Source organism: Gambusia affinis, linkage group LG22 (assembly GCF_019740435.1).
Source record: "Gambusia affinis linkage group LG22, SWU_Gaff_1.0, whole genome shotgun sequence".
Taxonomy (NCBI): domain Eukaryota; kingdom Metazoa; phylum Chordata; class Actinopteri; order Cyprinodontiformes; family Poeciliidae; genus Gambusia; species Gambusia affinis.
Window position 1 is genome coordinate 891,021 of NC_057889.1, and position 20,198 is coordinate 911,218.

The 20,198-nt window shown below is 43.3% G+C and overlaps 1 protein-coding gene and 1 long non-coding RNA gene across 6 annotated transcripts; one reads left to right on the forward strand and one right to left on the reverse strand.

Annotated features, from left to right (window-relative positions):
• Window positions 1-1,730: 1,730 nt before the first annotated feature.
• On the reverse strand, window positions 1,731-19,029 carry tnfaip2a (tumor necrosis factor, alpha-induced protein 2a). Of its 5 annotated transcripts, none has more exons than XM_044107061.1 (13): window positions 18,690-19,029; window positions 16,299-16,463; window positions 15,473-15,915; window positions 14,844-15,055; window positions 13,238-13,349; window positions 10,886-11,008; window positions 10,691-10,785; window positions 9,085-9,177; window positions 8,861-8,987; window positions 8,306-8,431; window positions 8,089-8,238; window positions 4,897-5,021; window positions 1,731-2,314 (listed from the first exon to the last, which is right to left on the reverse strand). In XM_044107061.1, the coding sequence occupies exons 1-13, from the start codon at window positions 18,772-18,774 to the stop codon at window positions 2,125-2,127; spliced, it is 2,046 nt and encodes a 681-aa protein (XP_043962996.1). In that variant the 5' UTR covers window positions 18,775-19,029; the 3' UTR covers window positions 1,731-2,124. The 5 variants fall into 5 exon arrangements, with proteins under 5 accessions (XP_043962996.1, XP_043962995.1, XP_043962997.1 ...); XM_044107060.1 differs by having other exon boundaries at window positions 18,660-19,029; XM_044107062.1 differs by having other exon boundaries at window positions 16,347-16,463; window positions 18,660-19,028.
• Window positions 18,745-20,196, forward strand: LOC122825602. The gene is made up of 3 exons (XR_006369678.1): window positions 18,745-18,828; window positions 19,099-19,178; window positions 19,975-20,196. It is a non-coding gene; the product is annotated as an uncharacterized LOC122825602 (long non-coding RNA).
• The last annotated feature ends 2 nt before the right edge of the window (window positions 20,197-20,198 follow it).

The following is a 20,198-nucleotide window of genomic DNA, read 5'->3' on the forward strand; positions in this document are numbered from 1 at the left end:
TTACGAGAAATTAAGTTGTTTTAATGAGAGCAAAGCCTAAATAGAAAATTGTGAAGAAAGAAAAACATGCAGCCTGGAAACTAGAAACTAAAAAACTTTGGGAAGATCAAATGGTTAAAACTATTCCTTTAAGCACACACACTACTTACTGACGTAATTATGAACAAAACATAACACCACGGTGCCAGATGTGTCCTTAAGTAAACAGGAAAAAGCGCAATCTAAAGGACAACTGACTGAAGATGATTTAATAAAGCAGTTAAAAGGAAAACTGCACTTTTCTTAGTCAAATGAATAAAAAAAACATCTAAGACAAAAAAATAAAGTAGTTCACATTTAAGTTCCTTAAAGTCTAATTTTCCCTCTTTAAAGAGGATTCTTCTTTGTGGACAGTCCTTCAAGATAAAACCAGATTCCTGAACAGTTCTGACTCCAACCAGCAGAGGGCGACAGTCATCCACTCAGTTTCTGCTTTACTTTCAGTCTTTCTGGTTTTAATCTGAACTAGACACATTTAACAAAGGCTAGCACAAATATTTGAAGAAAAAGTAAATTTTGTCCGTTAGAAACATGCATTATTTAGCCAGTTATACACCGTAGGGTGGCTGGGCTCTCCCTTAGAGATAGGGTGAGAAGCTCAAGAAATCCGGGAGGGACTCAGAGTAGAGCCGCTGCTCCTTCACATCGAGAGGGGCCAGTTGAGGTGGCTCTGGCATCTGGTCAGGATGCCTCCTGGACGCCTCCCTGGTGAGGAGTTCCGGGCACGTCCCACCGGGAGGAGGCCCCGGGGAAACCCAGGACACGCTGGAGGGACTATGTCTCTCGGCTGGCCTGGGAACGCCTTGGGATTCCTCCGGAGGAGCTGGTGGAAGTGGCTGGGGAGGGAAGACTGGGCCTCCCTTCTGAAACTGCTGCCCCCGTGACCCAACCCCGGATAAGCGGAAGAAGATGGATGATGGATGGATGCACATGAATACATATAAATATATATTTTCACTACTTGAATTTGATAAGCTTGTTGGTTTTTACATCAATCTTATTGCGTTTTCTTTACTCTAGTACAGATTTCAGTAACTGTAAGAAGTCTTTAAATGTTTAAACATGAAATATTTCTGACCAAAGCTGAATTACTCCTCCCAAGGAAAATCAGATTTGTACTAATCTGTGCATGAGTTGGGCTTGTTTTTACGTTTCACACTAAAATTATGGTCATTATGGTCACAGTGAGACTTTAAGGCACACCTACCTCACTCAAGAAGCATTTTATTTTATTGTTCACCACCAACCAGATCTTTGATGAAAAGAGTTATTGATCTTGTCTAAACAAAGGGTTAAACTACTCAATAAATCATTAATCATTAACTTAGGCATGTTAGCATGTGTTTCACATGGGAAGGTAAAAACTACAAACTAATACATACAATGTAGTGTTGACATGATTTTCTAAGTTTGGAGTCACTTTGTCACCTGTTTTGCAAGAGATACTTAACGTCTCACTGAAAAATATAGAAAATATCCCACATTTTTGTTTTTAGGAGAAAAAAATCTAAATATAAACATATTCTTCAAAAGACCAAATATGACAAAGATTCTGATTAAAATAAAAAACCTTCATTTATTAATACCTGATGTTTTTCCTCCTGAATAAATTTCTAAATCTGAAACTTCAATGATGTTTCTGTAATAAAATCAAATTTAAAGTATTTCTGCACAAATGAGTGAGTCTCCACTGAATAAATAAGTTTATTGAAATGACTACAGTAACAGATACACGTCTCGTTTCTATACACACTGAAAACATTCTGCAGAGCCTTAAAACATTCATTACTTTAGGGTTTTGTAAAGCAGCAGGAAGCTGCATGCATTTAAAGTCAGTCTGGTTGCAAAGTTAGCTTAAATACCACACATTTTCTAACACTTACATGGTAATAAAAGGAGAACTGAAGGGTACCGAGAGCTGAGCCCTGATGAACACCAGATGGCTGTCCAACGCAGCAAGTCTCCCTTTTTAAATTTCTAAACTGGCTAACATGTTAGCATCACTAAGCTAATGCTTACATTAGACGCCATGCAGATAATCTGAAACAACAAGCTATGCTAACATTAGCATTGAGCCGCTCTGTTTTAACTCTTGATCGCCATCTGGTTGATCTTGTTATTGATCCATTTGACTTTAACCCTGGAGAAGAACGGATGGCTCTGATTGGCTGAGGCGTCCAGGGGGCGGTTCTCCTCCACGCTGGCTCTGATGGACCGGACGTCCGCCGCCGAAAGGCCGAACTTCAGCGACAGCAACGCCGAGACGTGAGCGTCGCTGACAATCACACAAATAATTGATCAGAAAAAAAGATTTTTTTAAATCACTTTTTAAAAATATTTTTCATATTTTCTATGTGCATCTTCAATCTGTTCTGTTTAGTTGAACTTAATATTTTCTTCAGGGTGATTAATTCACTCTGACTTCAGACACTCAGCTCAGGTTCTTCTGCCAGTTCATTTTTCTGACTAAATGCCCAAAAATCTGCAGAATGGGAGGAAACGAGACGCGTTTTCTGACCCTCATTTGAGAACCAGGTGAGCATGAAGCCTGAAGCAGCCTGGAAAAAAAAGCCTTCATAACGCCAGATGTGAAGTTTTAATAATTTATTTGAGTCGTTTTTGTTCCAGGTTGCAATGCAAAGCTGCAACAAATCCAAAAACTAAGATTTTTAAACATTTTAATTTAACAAGGTCAGAGGTCAAACTAGCCCAGACTCAGGAACTTTAGAATTTTAGATGTACACAAATGTTTACCTACATTTCTAAACAAATACAGATTTTAATACCTTGAGTTCAAGTGTTGGTGCCAAAATAAAACCTTAACAACGTTCAAACTTTATAGGCCATAAAATCTGTAACACACACACAGACACACACACACACACACACACGCACACACACACACACACACACACACAAAATAAACTGAGAAAGTAGTTTTGAAGTTTCTTTTTCTGTTTCAGTTTAATTTTCAATTTTAATAATAAAAAACATTTTCAGCCTAATGTAGCTCCATACCATAAAGTTTGTAAACGAAAAATTTGATATTTTTTCAGTTTCAACTTTTTAACAAATTTTATTGGATCTGGATCTACTAGATCTGGTTGGACACCTGAGCAGGTAAACCAGACCTCTGGAAGCTTCCAGAACCTGACCCCCACCCGGCGCCACTCAGTACTTTTCCTCTGGCCGGAGCGGACCCGCCCTTCCCACCGGAACCAGGAGGATTCAGGTTGCAACACAACAAGCTGGCACACCTGGTGTCAGGTGTGGCACCAAGACAGGTGATTTACTACAGAAACATGTTGAACATGTTAAGGACACGTAGAGCGTCTAGAGCTGCGTTTCCAAAACAAATGCTCAGAAAACTTTGTTGATATTCCACTAGTGTGGAAAAAACACAATTTCACAATTTTCTGTTTCTATTAAATAAAAAATTTAATTAAAGTCACTTGTGAATAAGTTTGTTCACGTGATAAATTAAAAACATGCAACGCCACCATCTTTCTACCACTTCCTGTCTTCTTCTTCTTTGTGGTTTGCGCTAGCGGCAACATCCGGCTGTTGATCATGTGAGAAAAATAAACTGATTTTAACACGGCACAAAAAACTAACAAAAAAACCCAGCAGCTCATCTTGGCGCCAAAATGTTTTATTCAAAAACTAGAGTAGAGTCAACGTCTGACAAAATTACGATTAGCTTGATTAGACCAGGAAATGGAAACACGTCTGCTTCACTGTTGTTACTATATTTAGAAAGTTCTCTCAAAGCTCACATGAGAAACATGGCTAATGTTCAGCCGGCGCTAACCGCGCTGTGCACCAAGAGGCTAACCTCATGCTAACACTGTGTCAGTCTGCTAATCAGACAGACCAACAAACCTTCATCAATCTGCAGAGAAAAGCTGATCTTGGACTGAAGGAGGAAGTTTTGAACCTTCCTGTTCAACTGAAGATCCATCAGTTTGTACATTTCAGCAACGAGGCAGTTCAAGAGCTTTACTTCATAAAAACACAAAATTATAAAAACAGTTAACCAGGTTAAAAAAACCAGAAACATTCCAGTGAGTGCCATCATCAAATTAATCAATTAATATCAAATATATTGGTCAATGTTTTATTGATTATGGCAAAAAGCAGCTAGAACAGATTGGCTCTTCTTCCAGATTTAAAGGAGCTCAGGGTTTCAGTTTTCTGGAAGTTTGTTCCAGATTTGTGGTTCTGAATGTTGCGCCTCCATGTTTGGTTCTGAAGCCCAAATCTAAACATTTTAAATGGATTTAGATTCCAGAACTGAATAAATCTGCATCTGATTCCTGCAGGCCTCAGTGTTGCTCAGCGTTTCTTAATTTCTCTGCAGCCTGCGGTCGGAGGCTGAGTTCTTTCTTATCCACATGAAACAGTTGACGATTTACCCAGCATGCATTGGGAAACAGAAAGCCATTGTTCCTTGTGAGGAAACCGAACATCTACGATCCAGCTGCGGTCGCTTCACGTCAGAGTTAAACCTCAGCGCTCTGGATCCTCTGAGCTTCCTTTCTGCCGCAGCGCGACTCAGAGGACCAACGCTTTGCTCCGAGACGGACGGACAGCGACTCAGCAGAAATGACTCAGCAGAAATGACTCAGCAAGACGTCAAGCTTTTTGGACAGAGGATCCAAAAACTACTCAGAGTACAACTACTCCAACTTACTTTTACTCAAGTAAAAGTAAAAAGTAAATTACTCAAGCAGGAGAAAGTATTTAGTAAAAAGTACTGAGTCACTGATCAAATTATCAATCATTTAATATTTAAAAATTATATCATCATATGGATCAAAATATAAGGTTAAGTGTAAATTTTGGTGTTTTAAATACCTGAAGTCCGGGAACCTTCGTGCCAGATCAACGACCTCCAGGTGAACGATGGCTGGATCCTGCAGACGGAGAATCTCGGCGACGCCGAAGAATATTTCAGAGAGCCACGGAGCCGAACTGCAGCCCTGAGAGACCAGAAGAGTACCGAGTACTACTGACTAGTACCGAGTACTGCTGACTAGTACAGAGTACTACTGACTAGTACAGAGTACTACTGACTAGTACCGAGTACTGCTGACTAGTACAGAGTACTACTGACTAGTACCGAGTACTGCTGACTAGTACCGAGTACTGCTGACTAGTACCGAGTACTGCTGACTAGTACCGAGTACTACTGACTAGTACAGAGTACAGAGTACTGCTGACTAGTACCGAGTACTGCTGACTAGTACAGAGTACTACTGACTAGTACAGAGTACTACTGACTAGTACCGAGTACTGCTGACTAGTACAGAGTACTACTGACTAGTACCGAGTACTGCTGACTAGTACCGAGTACTGCTGACTAGTACCGAGTACTGCTGACTAGTACCGAGTACTACTGACTAGTACAGAGTACAGAGTACTGCTGACTAGTACCGAGTACTGCTGACTAGTACCGAGTACTGAGTACTACTGACTAGTACCGAGTACTGCTGACTAGTACCGAGTACTGCTGACTAGTACCGAGTACTACTGACTAGTACCGAGTACTACTGACTAGTACCGAGTACTGCTGACTAGTACCGAGTACTACTGACTAGTACCGAGTACTACTGACTAGTACAGAGTACCGAGTACTACTGACTAGTACAGAGTGGCACTGACTAGTACAGAGTACCGCTGACTAGTACCGAGTGGCACTGACTAGTACAGAGTACCGCTGACTAGTACAGAGTACCACTGACTAGTACCGAGTGTCGCTGACTAGTACAGAGTGGCGCTGACTAGTACAGAGTACCGCTGACTAGTACAGAGTACCGCTGACTAGTACCGAGTGCCGCTGACTAGTACCGAGTACTACTGACTAGAACAAAGTACCGCTGACTAGTACAGAGTACCGCTGACTAGTACCGAGTGGCCCTGACTAGTACAGAGTACCGCTGACTAGTACCGAGTACTACTGACTAGTACCGATCGCCACTGACTAGTACCGAGTGGCACTGACTAGTACAGAGTACCGCTGACTAGTACCGAGTACTGCCGACTAGTACCGAGTACTACTGACTAGTACTGATCGCCGCTGACTAGTACAGAGTGCAGCTGACTAGAACAGAGTACCGCTGACTAGTACAGAGTTCCGCTGACTAGTACAGAGTTCCGCTGACTAGTACCGAGTACTACTGAATAGTACCGAGCGCCGCTGACTAGTACCGAGTGCCGCTGACTAGTACCGAGTACTGCTGACTAGAACAGAGTACCGCTGACTAGTACCGAGTGCCGCTGACTAGTACGAGTGCCGCTGACTAGTACCGAGTACCGCTGACTAGTACCGAGTGGCACTGACTAGTACAGAGTACCGCTGACTAGTACAGAGTACTGCCGACTAGTACCGAGTACTACTGACTAGTACCGATCGCCGCTGACTAGTACCGAGTACCGCTGACTAGTACAGAGTTCCGCTGACTAGTACCGAGTACTACTGAATAGTACCGAGCGCCGCTGACTAGTACCGAGTACTGCTGACTAGAACAGAGTACCGCTGACTAGTACCGAGTGCCGCTGACTAGTACCGAGTACCGCTGACTAGTACCGAGTGCCGCTGACTAGTACCGAGTGCCGCTGACTAGTACCAAGTGCCGCTGACTAGTCCCGAGTACCGCTGACTAGTACCGAGTGTCGCTGACTAGTACCGAGTGCCGCTGACTAGAACAGAGTACCGCTGACTAGTACCGAGTACTACTGACTAGTACCGAGCGCTGCTGACTAGTACCGAGTACTACTGACTAGTACCGAGCGCCGCTGACTCGTACCGAGTACTACTGACTAGTACCGAGCGCCGCTGACTAGTACAGAGTGCCGCTGACTAGTACCGAGTGTCGCTGACTAGTACCGAGTGCAGCTGACTAGAACAGAGTACCGCTGACTAGTACCGAGTGCCGCTGACTAGTCCCGAGTACCGCTGACTAGTACTGAGTGTCGCTGACCAGTACCGAGTGCCGCTGACTAGTACCGAGTGCCGCTGACTAGTCCCGAGTACCGCTGACTAGTACCGAGTGTCGCTGACTAGTACCGAGTGCCGCTGACTAGTACCGAGTGCCGCTGACTAGTACCGAGTGCCGCTGACTAGTCCCGAGTACCGCTGACTAGTACCGAGTGCCGCTGACTAGTACCGAGTGCCGCTGACTAGTACCGAGTGCCGCTGACTAGTCCCGAGTACCGCTGACTAGTACCGAGTGCCGCTGACTAGTCCCGAGTACCGCTGACTAGTACCGAGTGTCGCTGACTAGTACCGAGTGCCGCTGACTAGTACCGAGTGCCGCTGACTAGTCCCGAGTACCGCTGACTAGTACAGAGTGCCGCTGACTAGTACCGAGTGCCGCTGACTAGTCCCGAGTACCGCTGACTAGTACCGAGTGTCGCTGACTAGTACCGAGTGCCGCTGACTAGTACCGAGTGTCGCTGACTAGTACCGAGTGCCGCTGACTAGTACCGAGTGCCGCTGACTAGTCCCGAGTACCGCTGACTAGTACCGAGTGTCGCTGACTAGTACCGAGTGCCGCTGACTAGTACCGAGTGCCGCTGACTAGTCCCGAGTACCGCTGACTAGTCCCGAGTGTCGCTGACTAGTACCGAGTGCCGCTGACAAAATGCAGCTGAATTTCTACTCTCTCTGTCTGTTGGTTGTTTTGGTGAAAATGTTTTCTTTTTGTCTCTTTGTTCTCCATGAACTGTGGAAATGATCATTAATCATTAATGTGCGCTGTCCTAATCAATCAATAAAATAAAATAAAGCTAAATTAAATGCCACATTATTTTTTTAAATCCAAATGTTGTTTTTTGTTTGCTGCTCCTTTAAGGTTAAAATCAGCCATAATAACCCTGATTTGATGTGAGCTAATTACAAATGAAGCTAATGTTAGCAGGTATGCTACACAAAAAAGAAGCTAGAGAATAATAAAGCATCTAGTGTTAACATGCTGGAATACCTTAGCTTGATACGTTAGCCTGATATATTAGCCTGATGCGTTAGCGTGTTGCTACGTGTCTCACCTCCTCTCTGAAGAAGCCGTCCATCTTCTTGGCGTCTTCCACCATCCGTTCGGACCCGGCCACCTGCTGCTGTCGGCTCTTCACCCTGGTCTTCATCGTCTTCTTCAGGTACTGAGCGGCCAGGTCTTGGTGGAGGTCGCAGACCAGAGGCTGAGAGACGTTGGCGGTCAGCTGGACAGGTAGGCAGGCAGACAGGTGTAGGCCGGTGGTGTCTCACCTGTTTGCTGGCTGGTTTCAGGTCCGACAGGTCGGCCAGGTGTTGTTTCAGAAAGCTCAGCAGCTGGTCGATGACAGGAAGTGAGCCGTCCATCCAGGTGGACGTCCACAGTGGACTTAAGAAGACCTAAACATCAAAACAAAAGAGACGTTTGTCCTGCTATCAGAACAAGATGTTCCACTGAAGCAGAACATGTTCACTGTTCCAGATCTTCAGTCATATCTTAAACTTCTGTCATTTTTTCACCTACAGAACTTCTGCTAGTTGCCATAGCGATGGCGTTTGCAGTTCTGCCAATGCGCTAACAGAGAAACAAATAATTAATTTAGCACATTATTTGTTTTGCTAATTTTCAAAATGTGTAGCACTTAGCTTCCATTATATACCGTAGTAGCTTAGCATTTTTGCATTAGCTTCCTCTACATACCATGTTGTTGTTGCTCTTTAGCATTAGCTTCTGCTAAATGCTGTGTTGGTGTAGCATGTTAGTGGATTTAACGTGCATAATTAGCACAGCAGAGTTTTCAGGTTTCTCTGAGTAGAGACAGTATTGACCTTGATCTTGCCGTGAAGAGGGAAGGTAAAACACTGGTAGCAACAATCCCTGAGAGCAGAGAGCGTATCCAGACATCGGCGCTTCTGATCTTCAGCTAAACCTTTAGCTTGACCACATATGTAATCTCTGAGGACAGGAGAGGCGCTGCTTAGATGTGACAGTTCCCAGAATGCTTTGGGGCAGATTTTCTGCAGCTCTAGTGGTGATGCAGGTGTGAGCTCACCTGAGCTGCTGCTCACAGACCAGCGTAGCTTTTAGCACTGGATGCAGGTTGCTGGGGTTCGCCTTCACCAGGTCCTCCACGCTCTTCCTGTAGCTGCAACACAAACACATAGAAAATTTGTCGTGAAATTTTTCCATTCTTAAACCATTTCGCTTTTGCTAAGTAGCATGTATTAAGAAAGAGTTTTTTAGTTAGCTTAAATTTGGAAAAAAGCTTGGCTCTCTCTTTCCTCCTGTTTCCCGGGTCCTCTCAGCGGGTGGCGTGCGTCGATAAGGAAGACAACTGTGTGTGATGACGTCACAGAGTTTAATTCTCAAAACAAGCAACGTATGAGTTAACAAGAAAACTGCAGAGTTACAGAGACATACATTCCTTACCTGAGACAAAAGAATTAAGAAAAAGGGACAAAGACAGAGAAAGAAAAGGCAAAGACATGTCTTTGGAGAAAGCTGATGCCGAAAAAGGCAGAATATGGCAGCCATCTGAATTCTTATTCCTACGCACTAACTTTTATACTTGAAGGTGTGTCTTTACTTTTAATGTATTCAAATAAGGCGTGCCTCTGGTTGACCAACCAGAAGCTACCTTGGACACTCCGAAAAACTTAGAACTTCCCCTAATTTCACGCCAAGATCAGAGGCTGCTTGCTCCTTGCTGAAACAATGGAGCAGCTGCATCCTGGCTTTAAAACCATAAAATCAGACTTCACAGATACCTGTGAAATTCGGAGTGTCTCCCGTTATCTCAGAAAACTTAAATCCAGTAATTTGGTTCAAGGAAAGGTTACCTTCACATACTCAGTTTTACTCTGCTGCATCCAGCATTCTCAAAAGATTTAAATCTGCCTTGCCACATAAAATCAACAATACAAAATGAGGTACAATTGCTTTTCTTAATCTATGAAACATAACATTCAAACAATTTCCATTTGATTCAGATATTGTCACAGATAGTACAATTTTCAAATACATTCATGATTCACTAGATTAGTAGTTCTAAACTTAGATAATACACTTTGGTTAAAAACTTGCTATTAATGCTTAGAAAAATGTCTTAGAAATTAAATGTTAATGGTTTCAACATTCTATGTCGTATTCAGTTTAAACCATCCCAGATGTGGTTCTGGAAGACTTTTGATGTTCTGTGAACCAAACAGGATTCTGTCCTGCAGTAGATGCTAATTTTATGGCCTCCTGACCTCTGATAACACAGCAGGAACCTCACAGAGATCCCCTTTTGATCTGCATTTGGCTCCTGTTTCTGAATACTTACCGATTGAATAGTTTAGTTTTAAATCCTTAAGCTAAACCTGTTCAAAATTAAGAAATTTGTTCAAAATAAGAATGTTCATTATACCTTTTTTTCACATGGCGTAAGATTAACTGTATTAGCACTAAAAATAATCATTTTTCCTCAACACATGTTAGTTTAACGCCTTAGCATTAGCTTATACCAGTTAGCATTTTGGTAAAGTAGTTTAGCATTAGCTTCTGCTAAATGAAAGTCTGCATTAATGAATAAAGAAAAGACGATGAACCTTTTACTTCTTAGTGAAACAGTACAGCTGTGACCTGATTGGTTCTTGTGCTCAGTGGGCGTGGCTTACCTGCTGAGAAAGTTCTCCAGGTGAATCGTAAGCCGCTGCGCCTTGTTCTGGTCTTTGATGGCACAGCTGAACTCAGTCAGAGAACTGTTTACCACCTGCAGTTTAAGGTTTCTCTGCATTAGAGAAACCTTAAACTGCAGGTTTAAGGTTTCTTCCTTTCTGAGGAAGGAAGCTTCATCAGAAACGGCCGCTCACCTGGATGACATCGATGGCCAGTTCACTGAAGTAGTAACAGTCGATCAGTTCAGGCGTTTTTCCACTCAGCCAGCTCTCCTGCTCCTTCTTCAGAGCCGTGCTGAGCCACAGCTTCACCTTTTCCTGAAACGACGGCTCAGTGAGCTGAAGCCTGCTGGCCATCCGTCACCGACAGCTTTACCCGTCTCTCTTTACCCGTCTGTCATTGACCCGTCTGTCTTTACCCGTCTGTCATTGACCCGTCTGTTGTTGACCCGTCTGTCTTTACCTGTCTGTCTTTACCCGTCTCTCTTTACCCGTCTCTCTTTACCCGTCTCTCTTTACCCGTCTGTGTTTACCCGTCTGTCTTTACCCGTCTCTCTTTACCCGTCTCTCTTTACCCGTCTCTCTTTACCCGTCTCTCTTTACCCGTCTGTCTTTACCCGTCTGTCTTTACCCGTCTGTCTTGACCCGTCTGTCTTGACCCGTCTGTCTTTACCCGTCTGTCTTTACCCGTCTGTCTTTACCCGTCTGTCTTTACCCGTCTGTGTTTACCCGTCTGTCTTGACCCGTCTGTCTTTACCCGTCTGTCTTTACCCGTCTGTCTTTACCCGTCTGTCTTTACCCGTCTCTCTTTACCCGTCTGTCTTTACCCGTCTGTCTTTACCCGTCTGTCTTTACCCGTCTCTCTTTACCCGTCTCTCTTTACCCGTCTGTCTTTACCCGTCTGTCTTTACCCGTCTCTCTTTACCCGTCTCTCTTTACCCGTCTGTCTTTACCCGTCTCTCTTTACCCGTCTCTCTTTACCCGTCTGTCTTTACCCGTCTCTCTTTACCCGTCTGTCTTTACCCGTCTGTCTTTACCCGTCTGTCTTTACCCGTCTGTCTTTACCCGTCTGTCTTTACCCGTCTGTCTTTACCCGTCTGTCTTTACCCGTCTGTCTTTACCCGTCTCTCTTTACCCGTCTGTCTTTACCCGTCTCTCTTTACCCGTCTCTCTTTACCCGTCTGTCTTTACCCGTCTCTCTTTACCCGTCTGTCTTTACCCGTCTGTCTTTACCCGTCTCTCTTTACCCGTCTGTCTTTACCCGTCTGTCTTTACCCGTCTGTCTTTACCTGTCTGTCTTTACCCGTCTGTCTTTACCCGTCTGTCATTGACCCGTCTGTCTTTACCTGTCTGTCTTTACCCGTCTGTCATTGACCCGTCTGTCTTTACCCGTCTGTCTTTACCTGTCTGTCTTTACCCGTCTGTCATTGACCCGTCTGTCTTTACCCGTCTGTCTTTACCTGTCTGTCTTTACCCGTCTGTCTTTACCCGTCTGTCATTGACCCGTCTGTCTTTACCTGTCTGTCTTTACCCGTCTGTCATTGACCCGTCTGTCTTTACCCGTCTGTCTTTACCTGTCTGTCTTTACCCGTCTGTCATTGACCCGTCTGTCTTTACCCGTCTGTCTTTACCTGTCTGTCTTTACCCGTCTGTCATTGACCCGTCTGTCTTTACCCGTCTGTCATTGACCCGTCTGTCTTTACCCGTCTGTCTTTACCTGTCTGTCTTTACCCGTCTGTCTTTACCCGTCTGTCTTTACCTGTCTGTCTTTACCCGTCTCTCTTTACCCGTCTGTCTTTACCTGTCTGTCTTTACCCGTCTCTCTTTACCCGTCTGTCTTTACCCGTCTGTCTTTACCCGTCTGTCTTTACCCGTCTGTCTTTACCCGTCTGTGTTTACCCGTCTGTCTTGACCCGTCTGTCTTTACCCGTCTGTCTTTACCTGTCTGTCTTTACCCGTCTGTCGTTGACCCGTCTGTCATTGACCCGTCTGTCTTTACCTGTCTGTCTTTACCCGTCTGTCATTGACCCGTCTGTCTTTACCCGTCTCTCTTTACCCGTCTGTCTTTACCCGTCTGTCTTTACCTGTCTGTCTTTACCCGTCTGTCTTTACCCGTCTGTCTTTACCTGTCTGTCTTTACCCGTCTCTCTTTACCCGTCTGTCTTTACCCGTCTGTCTTTACCTGTCTGTCTTTACCTGTCTGTCTTTACCCGTCTCTCTTTACCCGTCTCTCTTTACCCGTCTGTCTTTACCCGTCTGTCTTTACCTGTCTGTCTTTACCCGTCTGTCTTTACCCGTCTGTCTTTACCTGTCTGTCTTTACCCGTCTCTCTTTACCCGTCTGTCTTTACCCGTCTGTCTTTACCTGTCTGTCTTTACCCGTCTGTCATTGACCCGTCTGTCTTTACCCGTCTGTCTTTACCTGTCTGTCTTTACCTGTCTGTCTTTACCCGTCTGTCTTTACCCGTCTGTCTTTACCTGTCTGTCTTTACCCGTCTGTCTTTACCCGTCTGTCTTTACCCGTCTGTCTTTACCCGTCTGTCTTTACCTGTCTGTGGCTCATGTACTGTTCCTCCAGTCGCCTCAGAGTGTCCGTCAGCAGCAGAGATCCCAGACAGGCCGTCTTGATCCCGTCCAGCTCTTTGTGTTTCAGGATTTCACTGCAGGGATCCAATAAACTCACAACATTATGATACATTAAAGTTCTGCAGAAAAACATAAAAAACATTTAAATATTTTGGGTTTGTTGCTTCACTCTGCTTCTGTTTGGTTGTTTTTATTTACAGAAAACATTGTTAAAGTTACTGCTGCCCTTAACTACATACATTTTCTATTTCCATAGAAAGTATTCCTTGCTCAGAGCTTCTGTGTTTAACTGTCTGTTTCCCTGGATGAGGCATCGACAGAGCTAAAGCTACTGTTAAGTGGAGCTAATGTTTTAGCGCTTCAGTGTTTTTGCTAACTTCTAAACACATAGAGCAGTTATCTTCTTTTTCCAGATAAATTATAAATTAGTAAATTACATGGCTGCAGTGGTGGACACACTCCAGCTAATGTGCTGATAGTAGAGCTAATTTTTGGTTTAGCTCATTAATTTTCTGCTAACTTTGAAAACATTTAGCACTGGGGAGGCTAGCTAACTTAGCTTCTCCTAAATGAGTTTTACCACAACTTCATGCCAGGATGGGACGTTTCCTGGTGGACTGCGTCCCTCCAAGACAAAAAACTAATCGGCTCTCTCTGGTGGTGGGAACCCTTCTGCTAAATGAGCTAAAGTGCTAATAGCTTTGAAAATGTTTAGCACACTTATCTCCCCATAAATTAATTTTAAAGTGCTGATTTACTTGGCTGTTGTGTAAACTTTAAGTTTGCTATATAACTCTGGGTTATACAGCAATTACTTTGATTCAGGCCTAGAATAGTTTAAAATCTCCTGGATGCTTTCCGACTGAAGCTCTACTGTCGTCATTTAGGTTAAATTAGCTTAATTAATAATTGACATAAACTGTTTCAGTTTTTCACACAAAGAGCCTAAAAATGTCGCCTTGCACTTTAAAAATCATCAAGCAGGGAAATTTCCTGATCCAAAGAGAGGAAGTCATAAATAAGTTAACACCCAGGTGGTGTGCAGCAGGAAGGCCGTGCCCACGGACAGCCGAGTGACTCATGGCAAAAACAAATCCAATCCCGACAGAAATCAGGATGTAAACAGCAGAATGGGATTCCACACACAGACGGCCGAACAAAGACCCAGACGGTTCCTAAACTTGTAGTGATGGGAGTCGGAGGCTGCAACATGTGAACTGAACAAACTGAGTCAAACCAACCTGTTCCCCTCCTGGCCTGTGGGGGGCGCTGCACCAAGAACCACTGAAGGAAACGATACAAAAACCTCCGAAGATGCTGAGAGCAACTTCCTGGATAAATTCTGATTCCTTCATAACCTTTCAGTTCAGTTATGTTTGACATCGTGTGAAACTTTGGGTTTTGACTCAAAGCTTTTCTGTTTAGTGAACTGTTGTTTCTGATTAGCATTTTAGGGTTAGCACAGCTACCAATTTATTTACAATATCAATGTTAAGAGGACTGTTTCCAGGAAACAAATGAAGCCTCATATGAAGGCGACGGCGTGAACGGTTGCCATGGAAACTGACTCAGGATAGTAGTGGTTGACCCAGAACAGCAGGTAGCTGCAGTCGTCCAGGTCCAGCTCGGAGGAGGAGAGCTGGGCCAGGCGGGCGGCGAAGGCCTGGTGGTAGAATCCACCGTAGAGGTTCAGGATGTCCAACCTGGACGGGTGGCAGTCCCTCAACGCCACCGCCGCCATCAGCAGGTCCTCCTTCACACGCTTCCCCAGGCGGCACACCTGGACAGGTGAAACACGACAGAGAGGATCAGAGAGGCTGCTGCTGTTCTACAGGTCTGCTTCAACACGGCTTCCAAACCTGAGGCTGGGGGGCCTCCTGGGGGCCAGGAAATCCAAAGAAGGGACAGATTAGTTAGTTAAGTTGAAGGAATGAAAAACTCAAGTAACATAAATATCAGAGATAAAAAGAGAGAACATGAAGGAATGAACTACAGAATGATGCTGATGATGTCATTCTGTTGATGGGTAAAGATTGTTTGTGAGCACAAATCAACTCGCATCTGTTCTCTGATTGGGTGGAAACTGAAATTAAGAAAACATCAGCAGAGAGTTGTTCATCCATCCATCCATCCATCCATCCATCCATCCATCCATCCATCCATCCGTTCATCCATCCATCCATTCATCCATCATCACCTGTCTCTTGGTGACAGAGGACAGCTGTCCAGTGTCTCCTGTCTCGTCCTCTCCTGCGTCCTTCAGTCGTTTCTCCACAATTTTCTGCAGCAGCTGGTTGTGCGTCCTCAGCCACCTTAGCGGTCGCCAGACGGGGGCGCTGTCCGCGGGACGCTCTGTCCAGCGTCGGTCCTGCGTCTCCTGCTCCAGGACGGCGTCCACGGCGCTCCTCAGGACATCCGGATGTCCAGCGGGGGCGTCGAAGCTGCTGTGGACGGCCATCCAGAGCCGGACGCTCAGAGACTCAAAGTCCTTCAGCAGCTGGTCCTCCTCTTCCTCACTGTGGCCGTCCCGGGTGAAGAGCTCTTCCTCCCTGAGGATCAGCTTCCTGCTGAGGTCATCCAGCCGCTCTTCCTCCTGCTGCTCCTCTTCTTCCTCCTCATGCCCGCCGTCCGGCTGGTCGTCTGCAGGTAGCGACACGGGCACACAGAAAGCTGCAGCTCTGCCATTTAAATGATTTAACTAGGCCGTCGTCTGAAAAGACGATGGCGTGTTGCACCCAGAGGAGAAGCGGACAAGCCAAGACATCTCAGAAATTTTACAAAGTAAAGAAACAATTTCTGATTGTTGGAAGTCAAATATTTTCTGGAAGAAAAGTCAGATATCTTCTAGAAAAAAAGTTCTGTTTCAAAACTTAGAAATTTTCAAAACTGAAAGATTTTCTGCTTTTGAAATTCAGAAAATTCCAGGTTTTCTCCAGAAAATTTGAAACTTTTCACATTCAAATGTTTCCTTGTTTTTTTCTATGAAATTTTAACTTTCAAAGACAGAAAGTTTTTGGTTTTACTACAATGAGTTGTTCCTGCTCTGTTTGCGGTTCTGGTCTGGTTCTGACCTCCATGCTGGTTCTGACCTCCATCCTGGTTCTGTTTGCGGTGGCTCCAGATCTTTGCGGGGATCTTCAGCTTGGGGAGTCTCTTCCGGGTTCCTCCGGGGTTATCAGCGCCCCCTGCTGTACATCAGGGAAACACCAGTTAAAACCAGGAAACACGTTCCTTTCTAAATAATAAACAGAAAAGATATTTTATATATTTTTAATTAATTATTGTTAGAAATTATTATAATGAGCCCCTGAAAATAAATACAGTTAAAGAAACAGAATAATAAAGCATTTGCTGGCTGTGTTAAGACTAATTTCATAAAATAAATACTTCTTTATCAATTATAGTTATTAGATGATTATTATTATGACCTCCTGAATATAAAAATGATTTTTGAAACAAAAAAATCAATAAAAATATATATTTTTAAATTCTGCATTTGTTAGTTTGAGCTTCATTTAATTTATTAATTCACCCTGCAATATTATAATTAGTAAGACAGTCGATAGTTTAAATAATATATCAGTTTAAAGTTTTTGTAAAAATTGAAGTAAATTAACTAATTTTGCTCTTTCTTCTGTGTTTAAAGCCTCAGTATTCAGTTTTTGTTCATAATAAAAACTATTTACTCAGAGTTTCTGTTAAATATTTCAGTTCAAACCAAGATGAAGATGAGCCAACAATAAAACGGAGAATAAGTATCAGATTACAGCAGCTGCGTATTCTGAGACCAGATTACAGCCTGTAGAACCAGTTCGGAACCAGTCCAGAACCGGTCCAGAACCGGTCCGGATCTGTTTCGGAACCAGTTCTCATCTTAAAACGACAGAAACCTCCAAACAGACACTTTTCTGTGGTGAGAACCGGACCCGTTAGGGGTCTGCTCGCTGAAATGTGATTGAAAAGTTGCGATGAAGAGGAGTTAGAACTGCCTCACCTTCATCTTCTCCCGCACAGATTCATCCCACAAACACACCATCAGAACCTCCAGAGCCCAAAACCCAGTAAAGATGGAGCGGAGCTCCGCCATACCTCCTCTCATCTCCACGACCGGACCGGTTCTCCTCCGGACGGGCCGGCGGCAGGGGCGGGGTTAGCGGCGGTGAAGGCGGGGTCCGGAGGAGTTATTCATCGACATAATTTTCTGTTCTAACTGCGATGAATTAAAACTAGTATTTATTATATAAATGTTTTTTTCATGAACGCAAATAAAAGATCCGGAAGTGATAGAAGCAGACAAATGAGAGACTTCCTGTTTCAGTGTGATTCAGATGCGTTAAAGGTAGAAAGGTTAAATCTGCTCGCACCCTGTTTGTTCAGCATGCAGACGCAGATGAAGCTCCACGCGTCCGGAACCAGAACCATGGTTCCGGTTCGGCTCGGTCCAGATCAGACAGTGAGCATCTCTGGTCCCAAACACTTTCAGTTTCCTTTAGATCCGCATCATAACAAACCCAACCTCTTCATCCTCCTCTTCCTCCAGAGGAAGGCCACCATTACTCATCACACATGCGGCACAACCAGAATTTCAGTTCAGTCCAGATGTTTTCCTCTCTCTCAGCTGTTTGAAAGATCGATAATCAGCTGATTATTAACTGATTATTGACTGATAATCAGCTAATTATTAACTGATTATTGACTGATAATCAGCTGATGAGAGGATCAATGACGTTTTCAGGTTCAACTCCGTTCAGCTAACGGTCTAATCCAAGGCCGCCTCTGACGCCTGACCTTCACTCTGATGCCCTCTGGTGGTCATTCATAGAAATACTGCAGCTTCCAGAATTTCAGATGCACCAGAAAATAAAATAATAATAATAATAATAATAATAATAATAATAATAATAATAATAATAATAATCTGCTTGCTCTTCAGGCTCCTCCACATGTCCTCAGGTTCTGGTTCTGCTGCAGAGATCAAATCAGACATTGAATCTGTTTCCATGGTGACGGATCTGCTTTGGTTGATCTTCTCTAATCATTCTTTCACCTGAACGCAGCGTTTTAAACACAGGAGCAGAAAACAGAAAATGACCTGATCAGGAGGAAAACTGAGTATTCAGCAGCTGATCTGCTTCCTGCCCGGAACCTGCTCAGCATCTCAACCACACACAAACACTTTCACTTTCAGCCACTGCATCATCATCTTCATCATCCTCTTTCCATCCACGTCAGTCAGGCTGAGCTGCAGAAAATCACATTTAATCAAAATATAAAGCAAGAACTGAAACATTTAATCCATCAAAGATTATTAAATAGTTTAAACTTCTGAATAAAAATCTTTCAGTGACTGATCACTAGTGGAGGATGTAGTGACGGTAAACTACCAGCAGAGGTCAGTGTAGCGCAGCAGTCACCTCTGTGTCCAGAGGAAAAATGGATCCGAGCCTCAAATTTAACGTTTAAGGCCTCGATGATGACGTTGAGCTTTGACCCACTCATTGTTCTATCCGGGTCAGAGGTTCTCCAGGCTTTCTCTGAAGGTTTTATGAGGAGGTTTGTCTTTTTTTCACTGAAATACGTCCGTAGAATCCTCTGATAGCAGCATGAACATCGGATCAGGTTCTCTCGGGATGTTTTTTTCCGGTAGATTCGGTTCGATTTGGAACCAAAACTGCAGCATTCGTTCCGTGTCCAGCTGCTGTGGTTCCGTTTCTCATGAATTTTAGTGGTTGGCAGATTTTTCTTCAGTCTTTGGCAAAAGACCACAGGCCATTCCTTCCAGTAACGCTGGCCAACTCGCTTGTTTTGGTTGAATTTACCCAGAATGCCATGCGCTGCAGTCCACTTCTTGCTTTTGGAGCGGCTTACGCTCACATCGGCAATTTAACCGAACCCAGACTGAGGTTTGTAGGTTTAGAGTTCACTTCCTTAACGTTCTCATTATATATTTTTTCTTCTTTTCTCTTTTTGAGGAACTTCCTTGTTTTTAAGAGTTTTATATCTCTTTAAAATGTGAAATTGAGTCTTTGTTGTTGACTCAATTTGTAACTCATCTCTTTGCTAGAAATGTTCTTGTTTTAATGTTTTATAACTAAAACAAGAAAGTTTGTCATCTTTACGAGTTTTATGACATTGAAGTTTCTCGTTATGAAATATAAAACTCGTTTGGTTACAAAAATCACTTTTGTTTTAACAAATTTTATCTCTTAAGAGAAACTTTTTGTTGAAGTGCGATACGACTCTAAATGTTAAAGGTTCATGACATAAAATTTGTCTTGTTGCCAGAAACTCATGAATTTTATATTTCTTGTTAAAACAAAGTTTGTTTTTAACACGTTTATACGTCAAGGTGAGTTTTTGTTGCAACAAATCTCTTCTTGAGAAATTTTCTAGTTTTCTATTTTAAAAACAATAGAAATTTAAATGAGTTTAAATGTCTTTATACTAAAGGTTTCTCATTACCTTCGTAATGAAAAACTGTTTAAACAAGAAAAATTCTGCTTACAGGAAGAATGTTTTATTTTAGATAAGATATGAAACTTGTTAAAAAGAGAAATGTTCTTATTTTAATGAGTTTTTCATCTTAAAACAAGAAAGATTCTCCTTAAGTTTACATCTCATTGTTACATGTTTCTCGTTTTAAGTTTTGTGTCTTAAAAACATCAGAAATGTTCATTTTAACTAGTTTTATTTCTTTAGCAGGACAATGACAAACCCAAATCAAAACATCAGAAGACTTTCAGGACATCAGGAGAAGAAAAGTTGAAAAAATAACCTGAAAGTTTTTCCTGTTTGGAGGAAAAAATGATGAAGAGGATCAGAACTGAAGCTTCAGACAAACAACAAACAGACACTCCTTCATGCAAATCCTGCAGAGTCAAATCAGGGATTCATGCAAAACACACACACACACACACACACAC

What these genes read in the sequence shown, in the direction of transcription:
- tnfaip2a (XM_044107060.1), bottom strand. Translation starts at nt 18,774, where the DNA reads ATGAGTGGGTCAAAGCTCAACGTCATCATCGAGGCCTTAAACGTTAAA. An exon ending in TGGCCATCGATGTCATCCAG is followed by an intron (nt 10,786 to 10,885) that starts GTGAGCGGCCGT and finishes CTTAAACTGCAG; the next exon opens with GTGGTAAACAGTTCTCTGAC. An exon ending in ACGGCTTCTTCAGAGAGGAG is followed by an intron (nt 5,022 to 8,088) that starts GTGAGACACGTA and finishes CTGGTCTCTCAG; the next exon opens with GGCTGCAGTTCGGCTCCGTG.